This window comes from Talpa occidentalis, unplaced genomic scaffold, assembly GCF_014898055.3.
Source record: "Talpa occidentalis isolate TD23 unplaced genomic scaffold, MPIMG_talOcc4v2.1 talOcc4.9, whole genome shotgun sequence".
Taxonomy (NCBI): Eukaryota; Metazoa; Chordata; class Mammalia; order Eulipotyphla; family Talpidae; genus Talpa; species Talpa occidentalis.
Window position 1 is genome coordinate 108,560,681 of NW_023605305.1, and position 13,205 is coordinate 108,573,885.

General features: G+C 37.5%; 1 protein-coding gene across 1 annotated transcript in view; it reads right to left on the bottom strand.

Annotated features, from left to right (window-relative positions):
* Window positions 1-2,788: 2,788 nt before the first annotated feature.
* Window positions 2,789-13,205, bottom strand: part of ST7L (suppression of tumorigenicity 7 like) — a 49,266-nt gene continuing 38,849 nt past the window's right edge. The window contains exons 13-14 of the mRNA XM_037498389.2: window positions 10,375-10,467; window positions 2,789-4,373 (exon numbers count right to left, since the gene is read on the bottom strand). Of these exons, the coding sequence (XP_037354286.1) occupies window positions 4,195-4,373; window positions 10,375-10,467 (272 nt within the window). The 3' untranslated portion in view covers window positions 2,789-4,194. The remainder of the gene's footprint in view (window positions 4,374-10,374; window positions 10,468-13,205) is intronic.

Consider the following 13,205-nt stretch of genomic DNA (forward strand, 5'->3'; position numbering starts at 1 on the left):
ATCACTGGTATGTCCAACCACATTTTCCCACATAAAGATTAGTAGAAGTATGTGGAAACAGGGTCATTCCCACCCCAACACAGCCACAATATGTGTTCAGGGAGACAAACTTCCACAGTTTTGCCTTAGTGAAACAATTTATTTGAGGATCATTTTGATTTCTTCATGTCTTTAACCCTAATACCTTTTTCTGCCAACATTGCAAAGGCTGCCCTATTTAGTTAAAACGGAACCAGGGATTTTTATAGTCAAAACACTCTTCTCAATTCAAAGCACTAAAGACACATGCCACAAGCCTGAATTCATCAGTAAGTTAGTAAAATCCCCAAACACCATCTTTAGTCTTTTCACTGTTGTGATAACGCCCTCCCAAGGCTTACTAAGAAGAAAGCTTTTCTTGCAAGAGAGAAATGAAAGGGGCCAGAGCAAATGAAGACCGGTTCTCTAAGGAAAGGGCAGTGCTGCTCTTAAATAAAGAAGCTCCTTTCAGATAAGCAGAATCAGATTCCAGTTCATTTGGTTTGCTGGCTACCCTTACTTTGAACTCTCATATTTAACCCAGCATGCTTCAAAGCAGGTGAGAAAATGACCACTTAAAAGCAATTTCTTCTTTTTTAGGAATTCTGGCCTTGGTGAATATCAGTTCTGATATCAGCACATTCCACATCTCCAGGGATTTATGCATTTTTTTTTCATTGCTCTATGTCTAATGTCAGACTAGGTTTTCATCTCAGCCAGGAGGAAAATTGGGGATGAGGGTGGGGGAGGAGGGAGGTCCTAACTTGCTGAAACCGAAGTCTTAGCATAGCTTTTTACCATGCAAAAGAAGGTGCACAAAAACCACTAACTGTTTCAGTCTGTTCCCTTCCATTTATCTAAATCTGATGTACAGTTAGGATTATTAAAAAATCATCAATCCCCACTGCCTTGCTTCACAAAAAAGCTATTTCTGTAACAAATACATTTTACCAATTCTAACAATTGAATTTACTTTAGCATGTGAGCTAATGCAAAAAGATATTGATGAGGAAGAAACAATGGCAACAATGGAAGAAATTTTAGGAAATTGTCTTAATAGAACAAATATAACACAAAGATCTTCACTGATTTCTACTGCATTTGGCCATCAAAATCTGACTTCATGGAAAGTCCTAACGTAGTCAGTTTGCAACTTACCAACAGGTTCTGTTCTATCAGGCAACTTGCCAGTGCCTAGAGTATGAAACATTTCTCCACTCCCTGTACTCACATCCACATAATGTAACAGAAGTACAGTACTAATATTATTGTTTAAATTATACCTACCCATCAGTTTCTATAGGAAAATGCATTTTGAATTTACTATGAGGATGTAGCTCCTCCAAACATAAACATTACTATGAGGATGTAGCTCCTCCAAACATAAAGCTCCTCCAAACATAAAGGGCAGGCTTCTCTCCATAGTTACATTTTGGTGATAATGATGAGAACACAGCAAACACTCACCTAGTGCTCACGATGGACAGACTTGACAATTTAAATTCATTTAACCCTCACAAAAACCTATGAGGTGGAACTATTCTCATTTTACAATCAAAGGGAGAAAAGGCTAAGAAACTTACTAAGATTGCACAGACAGTAAGAGTCAGGGCTGGAATTCAAAGAAGAGCAGTCTGGCTCAAGTCTATGCACAGAGCTACTCTGCAAGGCCATCTGGCTCCACCTTGATAAGGCAATATATGTAAGGATTCTGAATTCCTCACACTGGAGCCAGAGCAGGGCTTCTCAACTTTTAAATGTGCATGTATGATCAGCTTGGGCTCTTGTTAAATGCAGATTCAACAGGTTCAGAGTGGCACCTGAGGTTCTGCATTTCTAACAAGCTCCTAGGCAATGGTGATGGTTCTAGAGCAGAAATGACACTAGAAGTGGTGAAGAAGTAGAGCTTCTGGTGCCCTTACTGGGCTGGCTGTCAATGTATTTATATGTCATGTTTATAAACTGGAGACTTCCCATACCATAATTCTTAAAGGAACCTGCTCTTGGAACTGCTGCACCCAAATTTTGGTTTACAGGTACTTCCAGTAAATACTTACCTTTTAGGAACTTAAAATGAACATGTAAAGGCCACAGACAAAAAATGTGACTGTAAAAGGATGTTATTAGGCACATTTTTAACTCTATATACCACCAATCATACAAACACCAAAAGATAATACCCGCTTATTGTTCATCAACTAGAATCACAGTAAATAATTTCTGATCTGAAAAAGAAGCTTTGTCTTTAAAATATGTGATTCATTCTTAGACTCTGCTAGAGGAGTACTACGGAGCTTGTGCTATGTAATCTTAAAGGTTCTCTGGTATATCAACAATCTCTTAGTATAATACTAATACTGATGGATAGAGCAGACTATTGAGTACATACGTCCACATTAATTTAGTCAGTACCACATGGAAGTACATTATTAACAATTGCTACACATCTATTCTCGATCCTAGACCTTCCTCCTCACTCAATTTTACCTCCCTCCTGCTACCCTGGGAGAAACCCAAGGACCATCTCTCCCACTGCTTGTCTCTGACCTCAATTACGCAGTTGTATACTTTTTTCCAGCAGTTAAATAGATGAGATTCCCTTTTTAGTCCATATTTTCATGCTAGCTAACACAGTAAAGTCATTCCAGTTTGCAATTCACTCACTTCCCAATCAGCACCACTGCAAACAACAGATTATGGTATGATCACAAATACTAACCTCTTTTTTTTTTTTTTTTTTTACTATTTTTATTTATTTATTTATTTGCTATTTTTTTATTTATTTATTTATTTATTTTAATACTAACCTCTTTCAAAAGAAATATAACTGTCAGTTTCCCACCCAAGTATCTCTATATTCCTTCAACAACAACGGAAAGTCATTCTTCTTGAAGTTTGACCTAGACACAAGTGTAGACTCAGATTCTAGGCCAGTGTCAACTTAATGCATTCTACAGTTAACCTTCGAGGGTAAGGGAAACCAGTGTTCTCACCATTAGTGTCAGAAGAAAATCAACTAATCTTTAAGGCACAAAATAAAGTATTCTTAAGGCAGGAGATTAGAATGGAGGAATATGGAGAAAAATATAGAAAATATATAACAAAGTAAAAGCTAGTTTTTCTGTGGTTCTCAGTGCTTTTTTATGTAAGAATATATTGAAACATTTTCTTTCAGGGTTTGAACTCTTATTACCTGGTAAAAATGTGAAGACATACAAGAAAGACATTTTAAAAAGGTATGGAGAATGGGTCTCCCTGGTGGCGCAAGGGGTTAAGTCTCAGCACTATCAAGCTACTGCCAGCCACTGCAACAAGTTCGATCCCTGCCCACCCAGGAAGCTGACCCACATGGCACAGCAGACCTCTCCTATCTCACCTGCTGCTCCCCTCAGCAGTGTATTTCAGTAGATTCGCCTGTTCTGCTCCCCACTTTGTCTCTGGTGAATCCTCTCACCCCCCGCACCTCTGGCCTGCACTCCAGTTCTTGTATGCATAAATAAAAATAAATCTTTAAAAAAGAAGGTGTGGAGACTTACAGGGACTAATCTTTGGTAATTTTACTGTGAGCGAATCTCATTAATTAATAAACTATGTAAAAGAGTAAATAATCATGGAATATTCTCTCTAATAACAGTCTTCAAGAACTTCCTAGACTGAGTCAGGAAATGCAGAAGCGGGTCAAGACACAAGGGTAAAAATGAAAATAAAGGTTGATCCTTGGGCTCTCTCTTCAAGGAGAACCTTTGGATAAAGATGTCCCACCTGCCCCTCTTACCTACCTGTTCTCCATCCTAGTTGCACTCTTGAATTTAAGTTCAGCAACTCCTTAGAACTAATGATTTCATTTAAATAGGAAAAGCAAAAGGTTTATTCATAAAATATGGATTTTTTAAATGCCCAAGAAAATGGGTTTAAAGGAATTAGATTATTCTTGAGTTGGTAACAAGTGCCGCATTGACCACCAAAAGTGATCACAAAGACAACTTTGCAATGTTATGACATTGTATACTTGAAATTTTTAAGCAACAAAAATATAGTTCAAATCACCAAAAACTGACGTTTGACATATTTATGGTAGCAACTTTACAAATCAATTCCTGTAATTTACTGTAACAAATATCTTCCATCACTCAACAGCTTTAGCACTAACGGATCAGAGATGGTTTCTTGTGTGTTTTATAGATACTCTATACAAGTCCGTGAGATCATACTTACAGCTTTAGCTAAAACACCCATGATTTCAGGAAACTGGTGTGTGAGAAGGGCTATCATTGCTGTAGAAGAACACAATCCTGCTGTGAAATGGATGAAAAAAGGAAGCTCCTTCTTTGGGTAAACAGAAACATGATGAAAAGCTGCAAGGGAGAAAAGGTCAAAATGGATTTTTATTTTGCAATAGTGTGTTAAGCCAGTTTTAATATTTTCAAACAAAATCTATTTTTTAAAAAAGGAAATTTTTTTTAAAAAAAGAACAAGAGGTCGCTAGCCAGGCAAGGTAGAAGAAAGTTACCCATTATTTATGCTCACATTAATAACTTATCTACATAGCCAGATGATTGTGCTGAGGGCTGGGAGTAGGATGGCATCGTGGGAAAAAGCAGTAATTGTAAAGTCATGCTGAGGTGGTTCTGAAAAAGAGCTTTGTTTCTTACTAGCTGTGTGATCTAATAAGTGTTAATCCTCTGGTAGTTGCTATGGAGCTGTTATGATGAACATTGAAAGCCTTTAATAAATGTGAGTTGTTATAATTCTTGCTCTCTGGTAGCTCAGAGATGAGTATAGCAGACTAGTAAGACAAGTAAGAAACACACATGTGATTGGAGATTTCCCAGAACCATCAGTTAATAATTTTACCCAGTTATTAGTGAGTGTTCTATAGGTGGCATTTCACTGAGCACTGTAAAACAGAACTAAACACCAAAGTCCTGGGGTTAAGAACATAAAGTCCCTTGTCTTCTTTCACTGCTTTCACATATTTACACAGGTATTCTTTTTCTAATGATTAAATATTTCTTCACCAATAGCATTCAAATATTTCTATCTTCTTTGAAATTTGAAAATATTTGAATAGCAATGCTGAGATGTGCCTATTTCAATGTTTGGCAGACAGTAGGTGCTCAATAAATGTCTCTTAAACTGAGAGCTATTCTGGGACTTTACTTAGTCCAGGAAGCTGACCACTCAGGGCTGGACACAAATCCAGGAATTCCTGATATAATATCCTGCATAAGTAAAGGATGACTAATTCTGTGCTGAATCAAGGTCAGCTATAAATTTTACTTTTCTAGACACAGTGATTCACAGAGAAGATTACATCTAAGTTTCCTTCAGTAACATAACATAATATTGTTATGTCTTATACTATGTTCAGAAAATACATAGCAAAAACCAAACTCATTAACAATCCATATAATTTTTGAAAACACAGCATTTTTTTTTTTAAGTTAGAAACATTAGTAGCTGTAGACAACACTGGGCTTTCAGCACCCAAAGAAATAAGTCTTCTTTGCCCCGTTCATGAGCATGAGAGGCCAACTTCTCCCAGCAAATCAAGAGAAACAAATCAAGGTCTTTGCAAAGACGGGGAACAATGCTAATGGTTATTCTAGCTGCTACCACTGGAGAGATCCAAAATTAAAAATGTTAATTAAACTGTGTAATATTTTATGGTTTACAAAAGACTTTAATTTATACTGGTTGGTTTGTTTTTAATAACCAAAAGAGACAGTATAATTCCCACTTCATATGAGATTTTTATACTGGTGGATAGACCTAACTATTTCTTTTTGGATAGCTTTTTGTAGATTCATTTGTCAGTCAATGTTTGGCTAATACATCAGTATAATGGATGACTAGTAGAGAAACACTCCCTTGGAAGTAAAGTTCAAATTTCATCATTGGCTTGTAGAGAAAAACTTATCAGGAGTCATAAAAGACAACTAAATAGCATGTGAATTAGGGGAATAGTTCAAGTCTGAACTTATAAAATCCATAAGTAAATTCCAGAACATGTTGAGTTATATCAAGGCTAAAGGAAAATTGAAAACAAAAAAACATTAAGTACTCCTGGGAATTAGAACTCTACAAAATTAAAAATTTGTTCATTTTCCCATAGTCAGAGACATAAAATACTCTAAGAACATACATATAATCAAACAAAACTCCCCAGCATATCCCTCCTCTCCTACCTCCTTGCACCTTATATGGAGTAAGAATTAATAAAGACCTGCCAGAAAGCAAGAAGTCTGTTCCTGATGGTTTCCTAGTTCCTGGTACCAGTCCCTTACAAGGTCCAAATGTAATTTTTGCCTATGGGTTTTCTGAAGTAATCCAGTCTTCTTCCAACAAATTCCCATTTATGTTTAAATATGTATGAAGTGCTTACAACATTTACTATTTATCTATTTTATGGTATATATAAAGCATATATTACTTACAAATATATCTTCGTCCTATATATTTTTATATATCAAGACTATGTACATAAAGATTATGTATGTGTAGGTATGAAATAGATAATAAAATATTTAAGTGTCTATATGGACATACAGTTATAGATATATAGATACATGCACATGAATTGTGTGCACAGGACTTGCATGTTATACATGCAATATACTCAGAGCATGAACTTACTACTCTCCCCCCACTCCTATTTCCAAACATATTCCTCTCTACTGCATGATGGATTTACCGTTATTCAAGTAATCCAAGTTAGATCTGGAATCATCCCTGACCTTGGAGAGATAGGCACATCCCCGACCCAGCTGCCTTATAATCTATTCCATACATACAGCATTTAACACAATGTTTATTAGTCTATTAACCTATTAGCACTTAGGAGTTCAGAGTAGGGTAAGGAGGTAAAGGTACTAATGTATCATTTTTGTTGAGTACTTCCAATGTGCCTGGCATGTTTATAAGAATAAATAAATAAACTTGACTAATTCAAATAAATATTTATTGGGTATCAATTTTTATGGTAAATATTATAACGATACAGGGACAATAAAGATAATCCTGGCCTTCAAGTACACAAAGTAAAACGGGAGAGTAGAAGTACTCAAAACATTTTGAAAGTTCAAAGAAAGAAGAGGTAATTTATCCCAGAGAATGGAGGAAAATAAAAGGCTCTAGGAAAAATACCAGTATACCTAACTTTCATAATCTCTTCTAAATTTTCATTTATCTTTCTGAACAGGATGGCTCATAATTTGATGGTTCTAAAATTGCTTCCATCTTAGACTTGCATTCAAATGGTAATGACTCCAGAATTGGAAAAAAAATCTATGGTATATATAAGGAAATGTGTAACTATCGGCATGCTTTCTTAGTGATTAAATCGTAAAAAGAAAAGTAAAACAGAAGTTTATAAGTTTACCAGTTCATAGAGAAGAGTGAGTGACTAATAAGACAGTAGAGTCAAAAAAGAAGAGACTGTAGTTTTGAGAAGTTTGGCTTCCTAAAAGCAGGAGGAACTAGATGGAAACACCCGTGGCCATTATAACCCTACATATTTCTGGTACTTCTCTAACTTTTTCACTGCTCTTTTTTTTTAAAATTTATTTATGCATACAAGAACTGGGGTCTAGGCCAGAGGGACGGTGCAGGGGATGAGAGGATTTACCAGAGACAGAGTGGGGAGCAGAACTGAAATATACTGCTGAGGGGAGCAGCGGGCGAGACAGGAGAGGTCTGCTGCGCCATGTGGACAGCTCCCTGGCCGGAGACCGAACTCATGCTGCAGTGGCCGATAACAGCTTGATAGCTGAGACCTTAAATATCCCTGCACCACCAGGGAGACCCTCACTGCTCTTTTTAAAGTTAGGAAATGTAACTCCTTCAACTTTGTTCTTTGGTATAAAGACTGTTTTGACTTTTTATTCTGTGTCCTTTAGCTTTCCATGTAAAAACTGGGATTTACTTGTTCAATTTTGCAAAATCCCTACCAGGATTTTCATATGGATTGTACTGAACCTATAGGTCAATTTGGAGATAACTGTTACACTATCATGCTTTGCTTAGTGATATTTTGGTCAGTGAAGAAACACATACATGACAGTGGTTCCAACAGACTATACCACCGCGGATTGTGTAATTACACTTTATGGTGCTTGCACAATGATGATGCCTTATGACACATTTCTCAGAAGGCATCCTTGCTGTTAGGCTTTGCATGATTGTATAAATAAATATTAGGCTTTCTGATCCATAAACATGGAATAGCTCTCTATATTTTCTTTAGTTTCTCTCAGCAATATTTTGTAGCTTGTGGTATACAAATCTTAAACTTTCTTTAAAAAAAAAAAAGTACATTTATTCAGCCACATGAGCAGACTTCACATCTAGCAACCAACAGCATTGGCGCAAAAAATCTACATTAAAACCCACTGTTGAGGGCCTCCCCGGTGGCACAGCAGGTTGAGTGCCGCACTGTGAAGCTGTCCGCAGCCTCTGCAGCATGGGTTGGATTCCCGGCCGGCCAGGGAGGAACCACATGGCGCGGCAGACCTCTCCTGCCTTGCCTACTGCTCCCCTCAGCGGTGTCTTCGGTCTGTCTGCCTGTTCTGCTCCCCACTCTGTCTCTGGTGAATTCTCTCACCCTCCTGTGCCTTTGACTGTACCCCAGTTCTTCTATTTTTTTTTTAAGATTTATTTATTTATGCATACAAGAGCTGGGGTACAGGCCAGAGATGCAGGGGGGTGAGAGGATTCACCAGAGACAGAGTGGGGAGCAGAACAGGCAGACTGACTGAAATACACTGCTAAGGGGAGCAACAGGAGAGACAGGAGAGGTCTGCTGTGCCATGTGAGTTGCTCCCTGGCAGGTCAGGGATCAAATTTGTGCTGCAGAGGCTTCGGTTTGCTTCATAGTGCAGTGCTTAACCCCTTGCGCCACCAGGGAGGCACCTAGTTCTTGTATTTAAATAAATAAATCTTAAAAAAAACCAAAACTTTTTTTAAAAAAAGATTTATTTATTTTTATACAAGAGCTGGGGTACAGGCCAGAGGTGCGGGAGGGTGAGAAGATTCACCAGAGACAGAGCGGGGAGCAGAACAGGCAGACAACCGAAATACACTGCTGAGGGGAGCAGCGGGCACAACAGGAAAGGTCTGCTGCACCATGTAGGGCTCTCCCTGGCCGGCTGGGAATCGAACTGACGCTGCAGAGGCTGTGGACAGCTTCACGGCGCTGTGTTCAACCCACTGTGCCACCGGGAAGGCCCCCCTCACAAAAAAAAAAAAAAACTTAAAAAAAAATAAAACCCACTGTTAAATGCTTTACACTTTCCACAAAACAAAAACTAAACCTGTGTTTCTTAAACAGAGTATTAAGTATTGTCTACAATGTGTCTTCTTTGGAGCAAAGAGGCCCTGCCACCATTGTGCTGGGGTGAGCTCTCAAATCTGTTATGACCTGTAGCTTTCCTGTCACTTCTCTGGCTCTCCTCTCCCGCTAAGCTCTGTTTCCTGGCAGTTAATTAAAACCCTCTGCCACTGTCGTAGCTATGGCAGTTCATGCTGGAACCACCACAGCCAGTTTGGTTTTGTGGTTTGGCAAAGTATTGGCTTCCACCACCTACGCCAGAGCTTCAGCCTCCAAAGTTTTCTCCTTTCATGGGTCCAAAATTTGAAGAATTGATTGTTGCAATTCCCAAAATCACTGTAGGTTCCACCACCTCCAAAATTTCTTCCATCACTACCCAAATCCATTACAGCCATCCCCACTGCCACCATATCCACTACCACCATGAAGACCACCTAAGCCACCTTGACCACTGAATTTCCTCCATAATCAAAGTTGTCGTTTCCACCAAAACCACCTCTGTGACTACCAAAGATGTTTCCAGAACTACTTCAACCTCTTTAGCTGGATGCAGCACTGACCAGGTCTTCCTTAGGACTTTCCTTATGTTCATAAGGGACACTATGTTAGAGTCTTCTTTTCTTGTAATGTCTTTGTCTGTTTTGGCATCAGGGTAATAATGATCTCACTAAATGAGCTGGGGAATGTTTCTTCCCCTTTGTTTTCTGAAGAGAGTTTGTATAGGATTAGTATTATTTCTTCTTTAAATGTTTGTGAGATGATTGCTCTTTTTAGTATCTTTAATCTTTGTGTCCTTCATTTCCTCCAGTACAAGGATTTGCTTAAAAAATACTTAGAAATGAATTGAATTATGCAACTACATTCCATAAACGGCTAAAACAGTATCTTTTTCTCTTTAGGAACTTCCCCTCACAATAAAATAAAATAATATTTAAACAGTATCCTAAGCCTCAAACAAATGGAAGAATACTACGAAAAACAATTTCACATTACTTTTTAAGCTTAAGAACACTAGAATATTTACTTACTAGGTAACAGTTCTCTATCAGCCGTCTCTGTGCAGCTGGGATAAGGGTAAAATAGATGGCCTTTCTCTAACGGGTACGGAATCATTCTGAAAGCTGAGAAAAAAAATACATGTTGGCATTCAATTCAGTCTCGTTTCCAGCCTATACTACAATTCAAACCTAACTATGGAGACATTGTTATAAAAATTTCACACAGCATTTTGTTTTCTTTTTTAGGTAGATATTTAGATGAAAGAAACATAATAAGCAATGGAATAAGTAAAGAGAAGAATCAGATTTAGAGAGTAGTGAATGGTCTGGCTAGAATAAAACTGTAGGAATAGTGGTTGGTAAGACTAGCTGGGTTCTACTGGCTTCAGTCTCCTCATTACAAACAATAAACTCTCCAAGTATTAATTCCAATTTTGACAAGAGTCTTGTTTAAAATGTTTACCATCCTGATCTAGATTATCATCAACTCTAACAGACTTCTTAAAGAAGGAGTCCTTATTGATCTACCCAATTAGATAGTTACGCATCAAAATTGTATGTCTTTTTTTGTTTGTTTTAGTGTTTGGCCCTTTAAAGTGTTGCAAAATACAGATTTTGTCTTGCCACAGTAAAAAGCAGTAATTTGTACAAAGTTAGAGAGCAAATCAGCGATAACATTAGGAAATCACTCATCAAGATGATTATTCATGAAATCAGGATAATTCATACACTTGTTAAAAATCTATGTGCCAAACAGAACCCTTAGGCACTGAAGGCACATACAGGTGAGTGAGATAAAGCGCCTCTCTTTAAGGAGCTTATAGACTAATGGGGGGAAAAAAGCAGAAGAAAATCTGATTATCCAAAGACATTCAGCTCTCAGTCTTTGTAGTACTAGTTTCATTAATCTCTGTATTGCTAGTATGAAGCAGAGAATTTGGCCCTTATCAAACAACTAATGCAGAGGCTCCCACATTTTCCTGGTTCAAGGACACATGGTACCCTTCATTTCTCAGCAATTTTTTTAGTGTTTCTAGGCTGAAAGAAAAACAATTCCACTTATTAAGCAATGGATTCAAACAACTTTAAATGTTCGTGCTCCAACAACTTAGCAGCGATTTTGAAAAAAAAAAAAAAAACAACAAAACACAAAAATTGAAACAATAAAATCATGATCACTTTTTCAAATAACCATCATTTCTTACTATTGGGATATATGAACCTTTTAGGCACTGCACAATCACTCAAACCTTTGATTAGATTGGATACGACCATCATTTCCTGTTCCACGCTGATTTTTGTGCGGCACTTGCTTTAATTGTAGCAACTAACACAAATCAAACTTTCAAAAACATGGCAACATTAAAAGAAACAGAATGGAGAGCCACCTAATGTTAAAACCATGAACTATCTAGAGCTAACAGCTTGAATAGTGTCTGACAGATGCTGCATGTTGCTGTGTTTCCACTGAGTATCTACAACATTCCGTGGCATTCTTATGAGTTTGTGGCCAAGCCCTAAGGGTGTCTCTGTGCAAAGTTTGGAACTGAGGAAGTTAATTAGTTTTAGTGAATGCACAATAAATTTATTTTTTAATTTTTACTGATCATGGAATACTTTCCAAGGAAAGTATTATAAAAATTCAATTGATAAAATACTTTGTTTCTTCATTTTATTGGTGATTTAAAGAAGTTACAAATAAATGACCACACAGTTTTAAAAAAGCCCAATTCTCCAAACAAGATACACAAATGGCTAATTAGCACATAAAAATATATTCAACATCACTAATTAGTAGGGAAATGCAAATCAAAAGCACAAATCAAAAGTCACACCCATTAGGATGGTTATTTAAAAAAAAAAAAAACCACACACAGAAAATAAGTGCTGGCACACTGCTAGTGGGAATGTGAAATGGTACAGCTGCTACAGGAAAATCAAGTAAATTGGTCACTAGGGTTGGGGAGGAGGGAAGAAGGTAGATTTATTGTTTATGGGTATATAACTTCAGTTGGGATTATGAAAAAATTCCAGGAATGGATGACACTGGTAGTTGCAGTGTCAGAACCACCACACTGGTGGTTCTGTTAAATGCCATTTAACAGAACATTCACAATTTTTGATTAAAATGGTCATTTTTTATGATAGATATATTTTATCACAATTTTAAAGAGATTTTTATAAAAGAATAGAATTGATATTAGTTGTGAGGAAACAGTTTCATGTACACTTCTGAAAAATAATAATCAGTACAATTAAAAAATATTAGAATAACTAATCAACCACATTAAATAGCTTAAAAGCCAAAGGATGTAATTCTTTATTTTCTTCCCTTGCCAATATGTAACTTAAATGAACATATAGCAGGATACCTTAACAGTTTCTCATTCTGTTTTTTCTAAACGTGGGATCAATAAAATTATATTAAGGTATTTCTTCTACCCACAAGCCAAATGTAATACTACTGAGTTCATTCTGAGACCAATTTGAACAACAAATCCCTACAGAAGCTCAGATAATCTCAAAGGCTGCCTATGGGCCTCCCTGGTGGCGCAAGGGGTTAAGCACCGCACTATGAAGCAATCCGCAGCCTCTGCAGCATGAGTTCGATCCCTGGTCGGTCAGGGAGAAACCCACGTGGCGAGGCAGACCTCTCCTGTCTCGCCCACTGCTCCTCTCAGCAGTGTATTTCGGTTGGTCTGCCTGCTCTGTTCCTCGCTCTGTCTCTGGTGGATCCTCTCACCACCGCTGCCCCACCCCGCATCTCTGGCCTGTACACCAGCTCTTGTATGCATAAATAAATAAATCTTTAAAAAATAAATAAATAAAAATAAAAAGGCTGCCTATGAATGCAATGAATA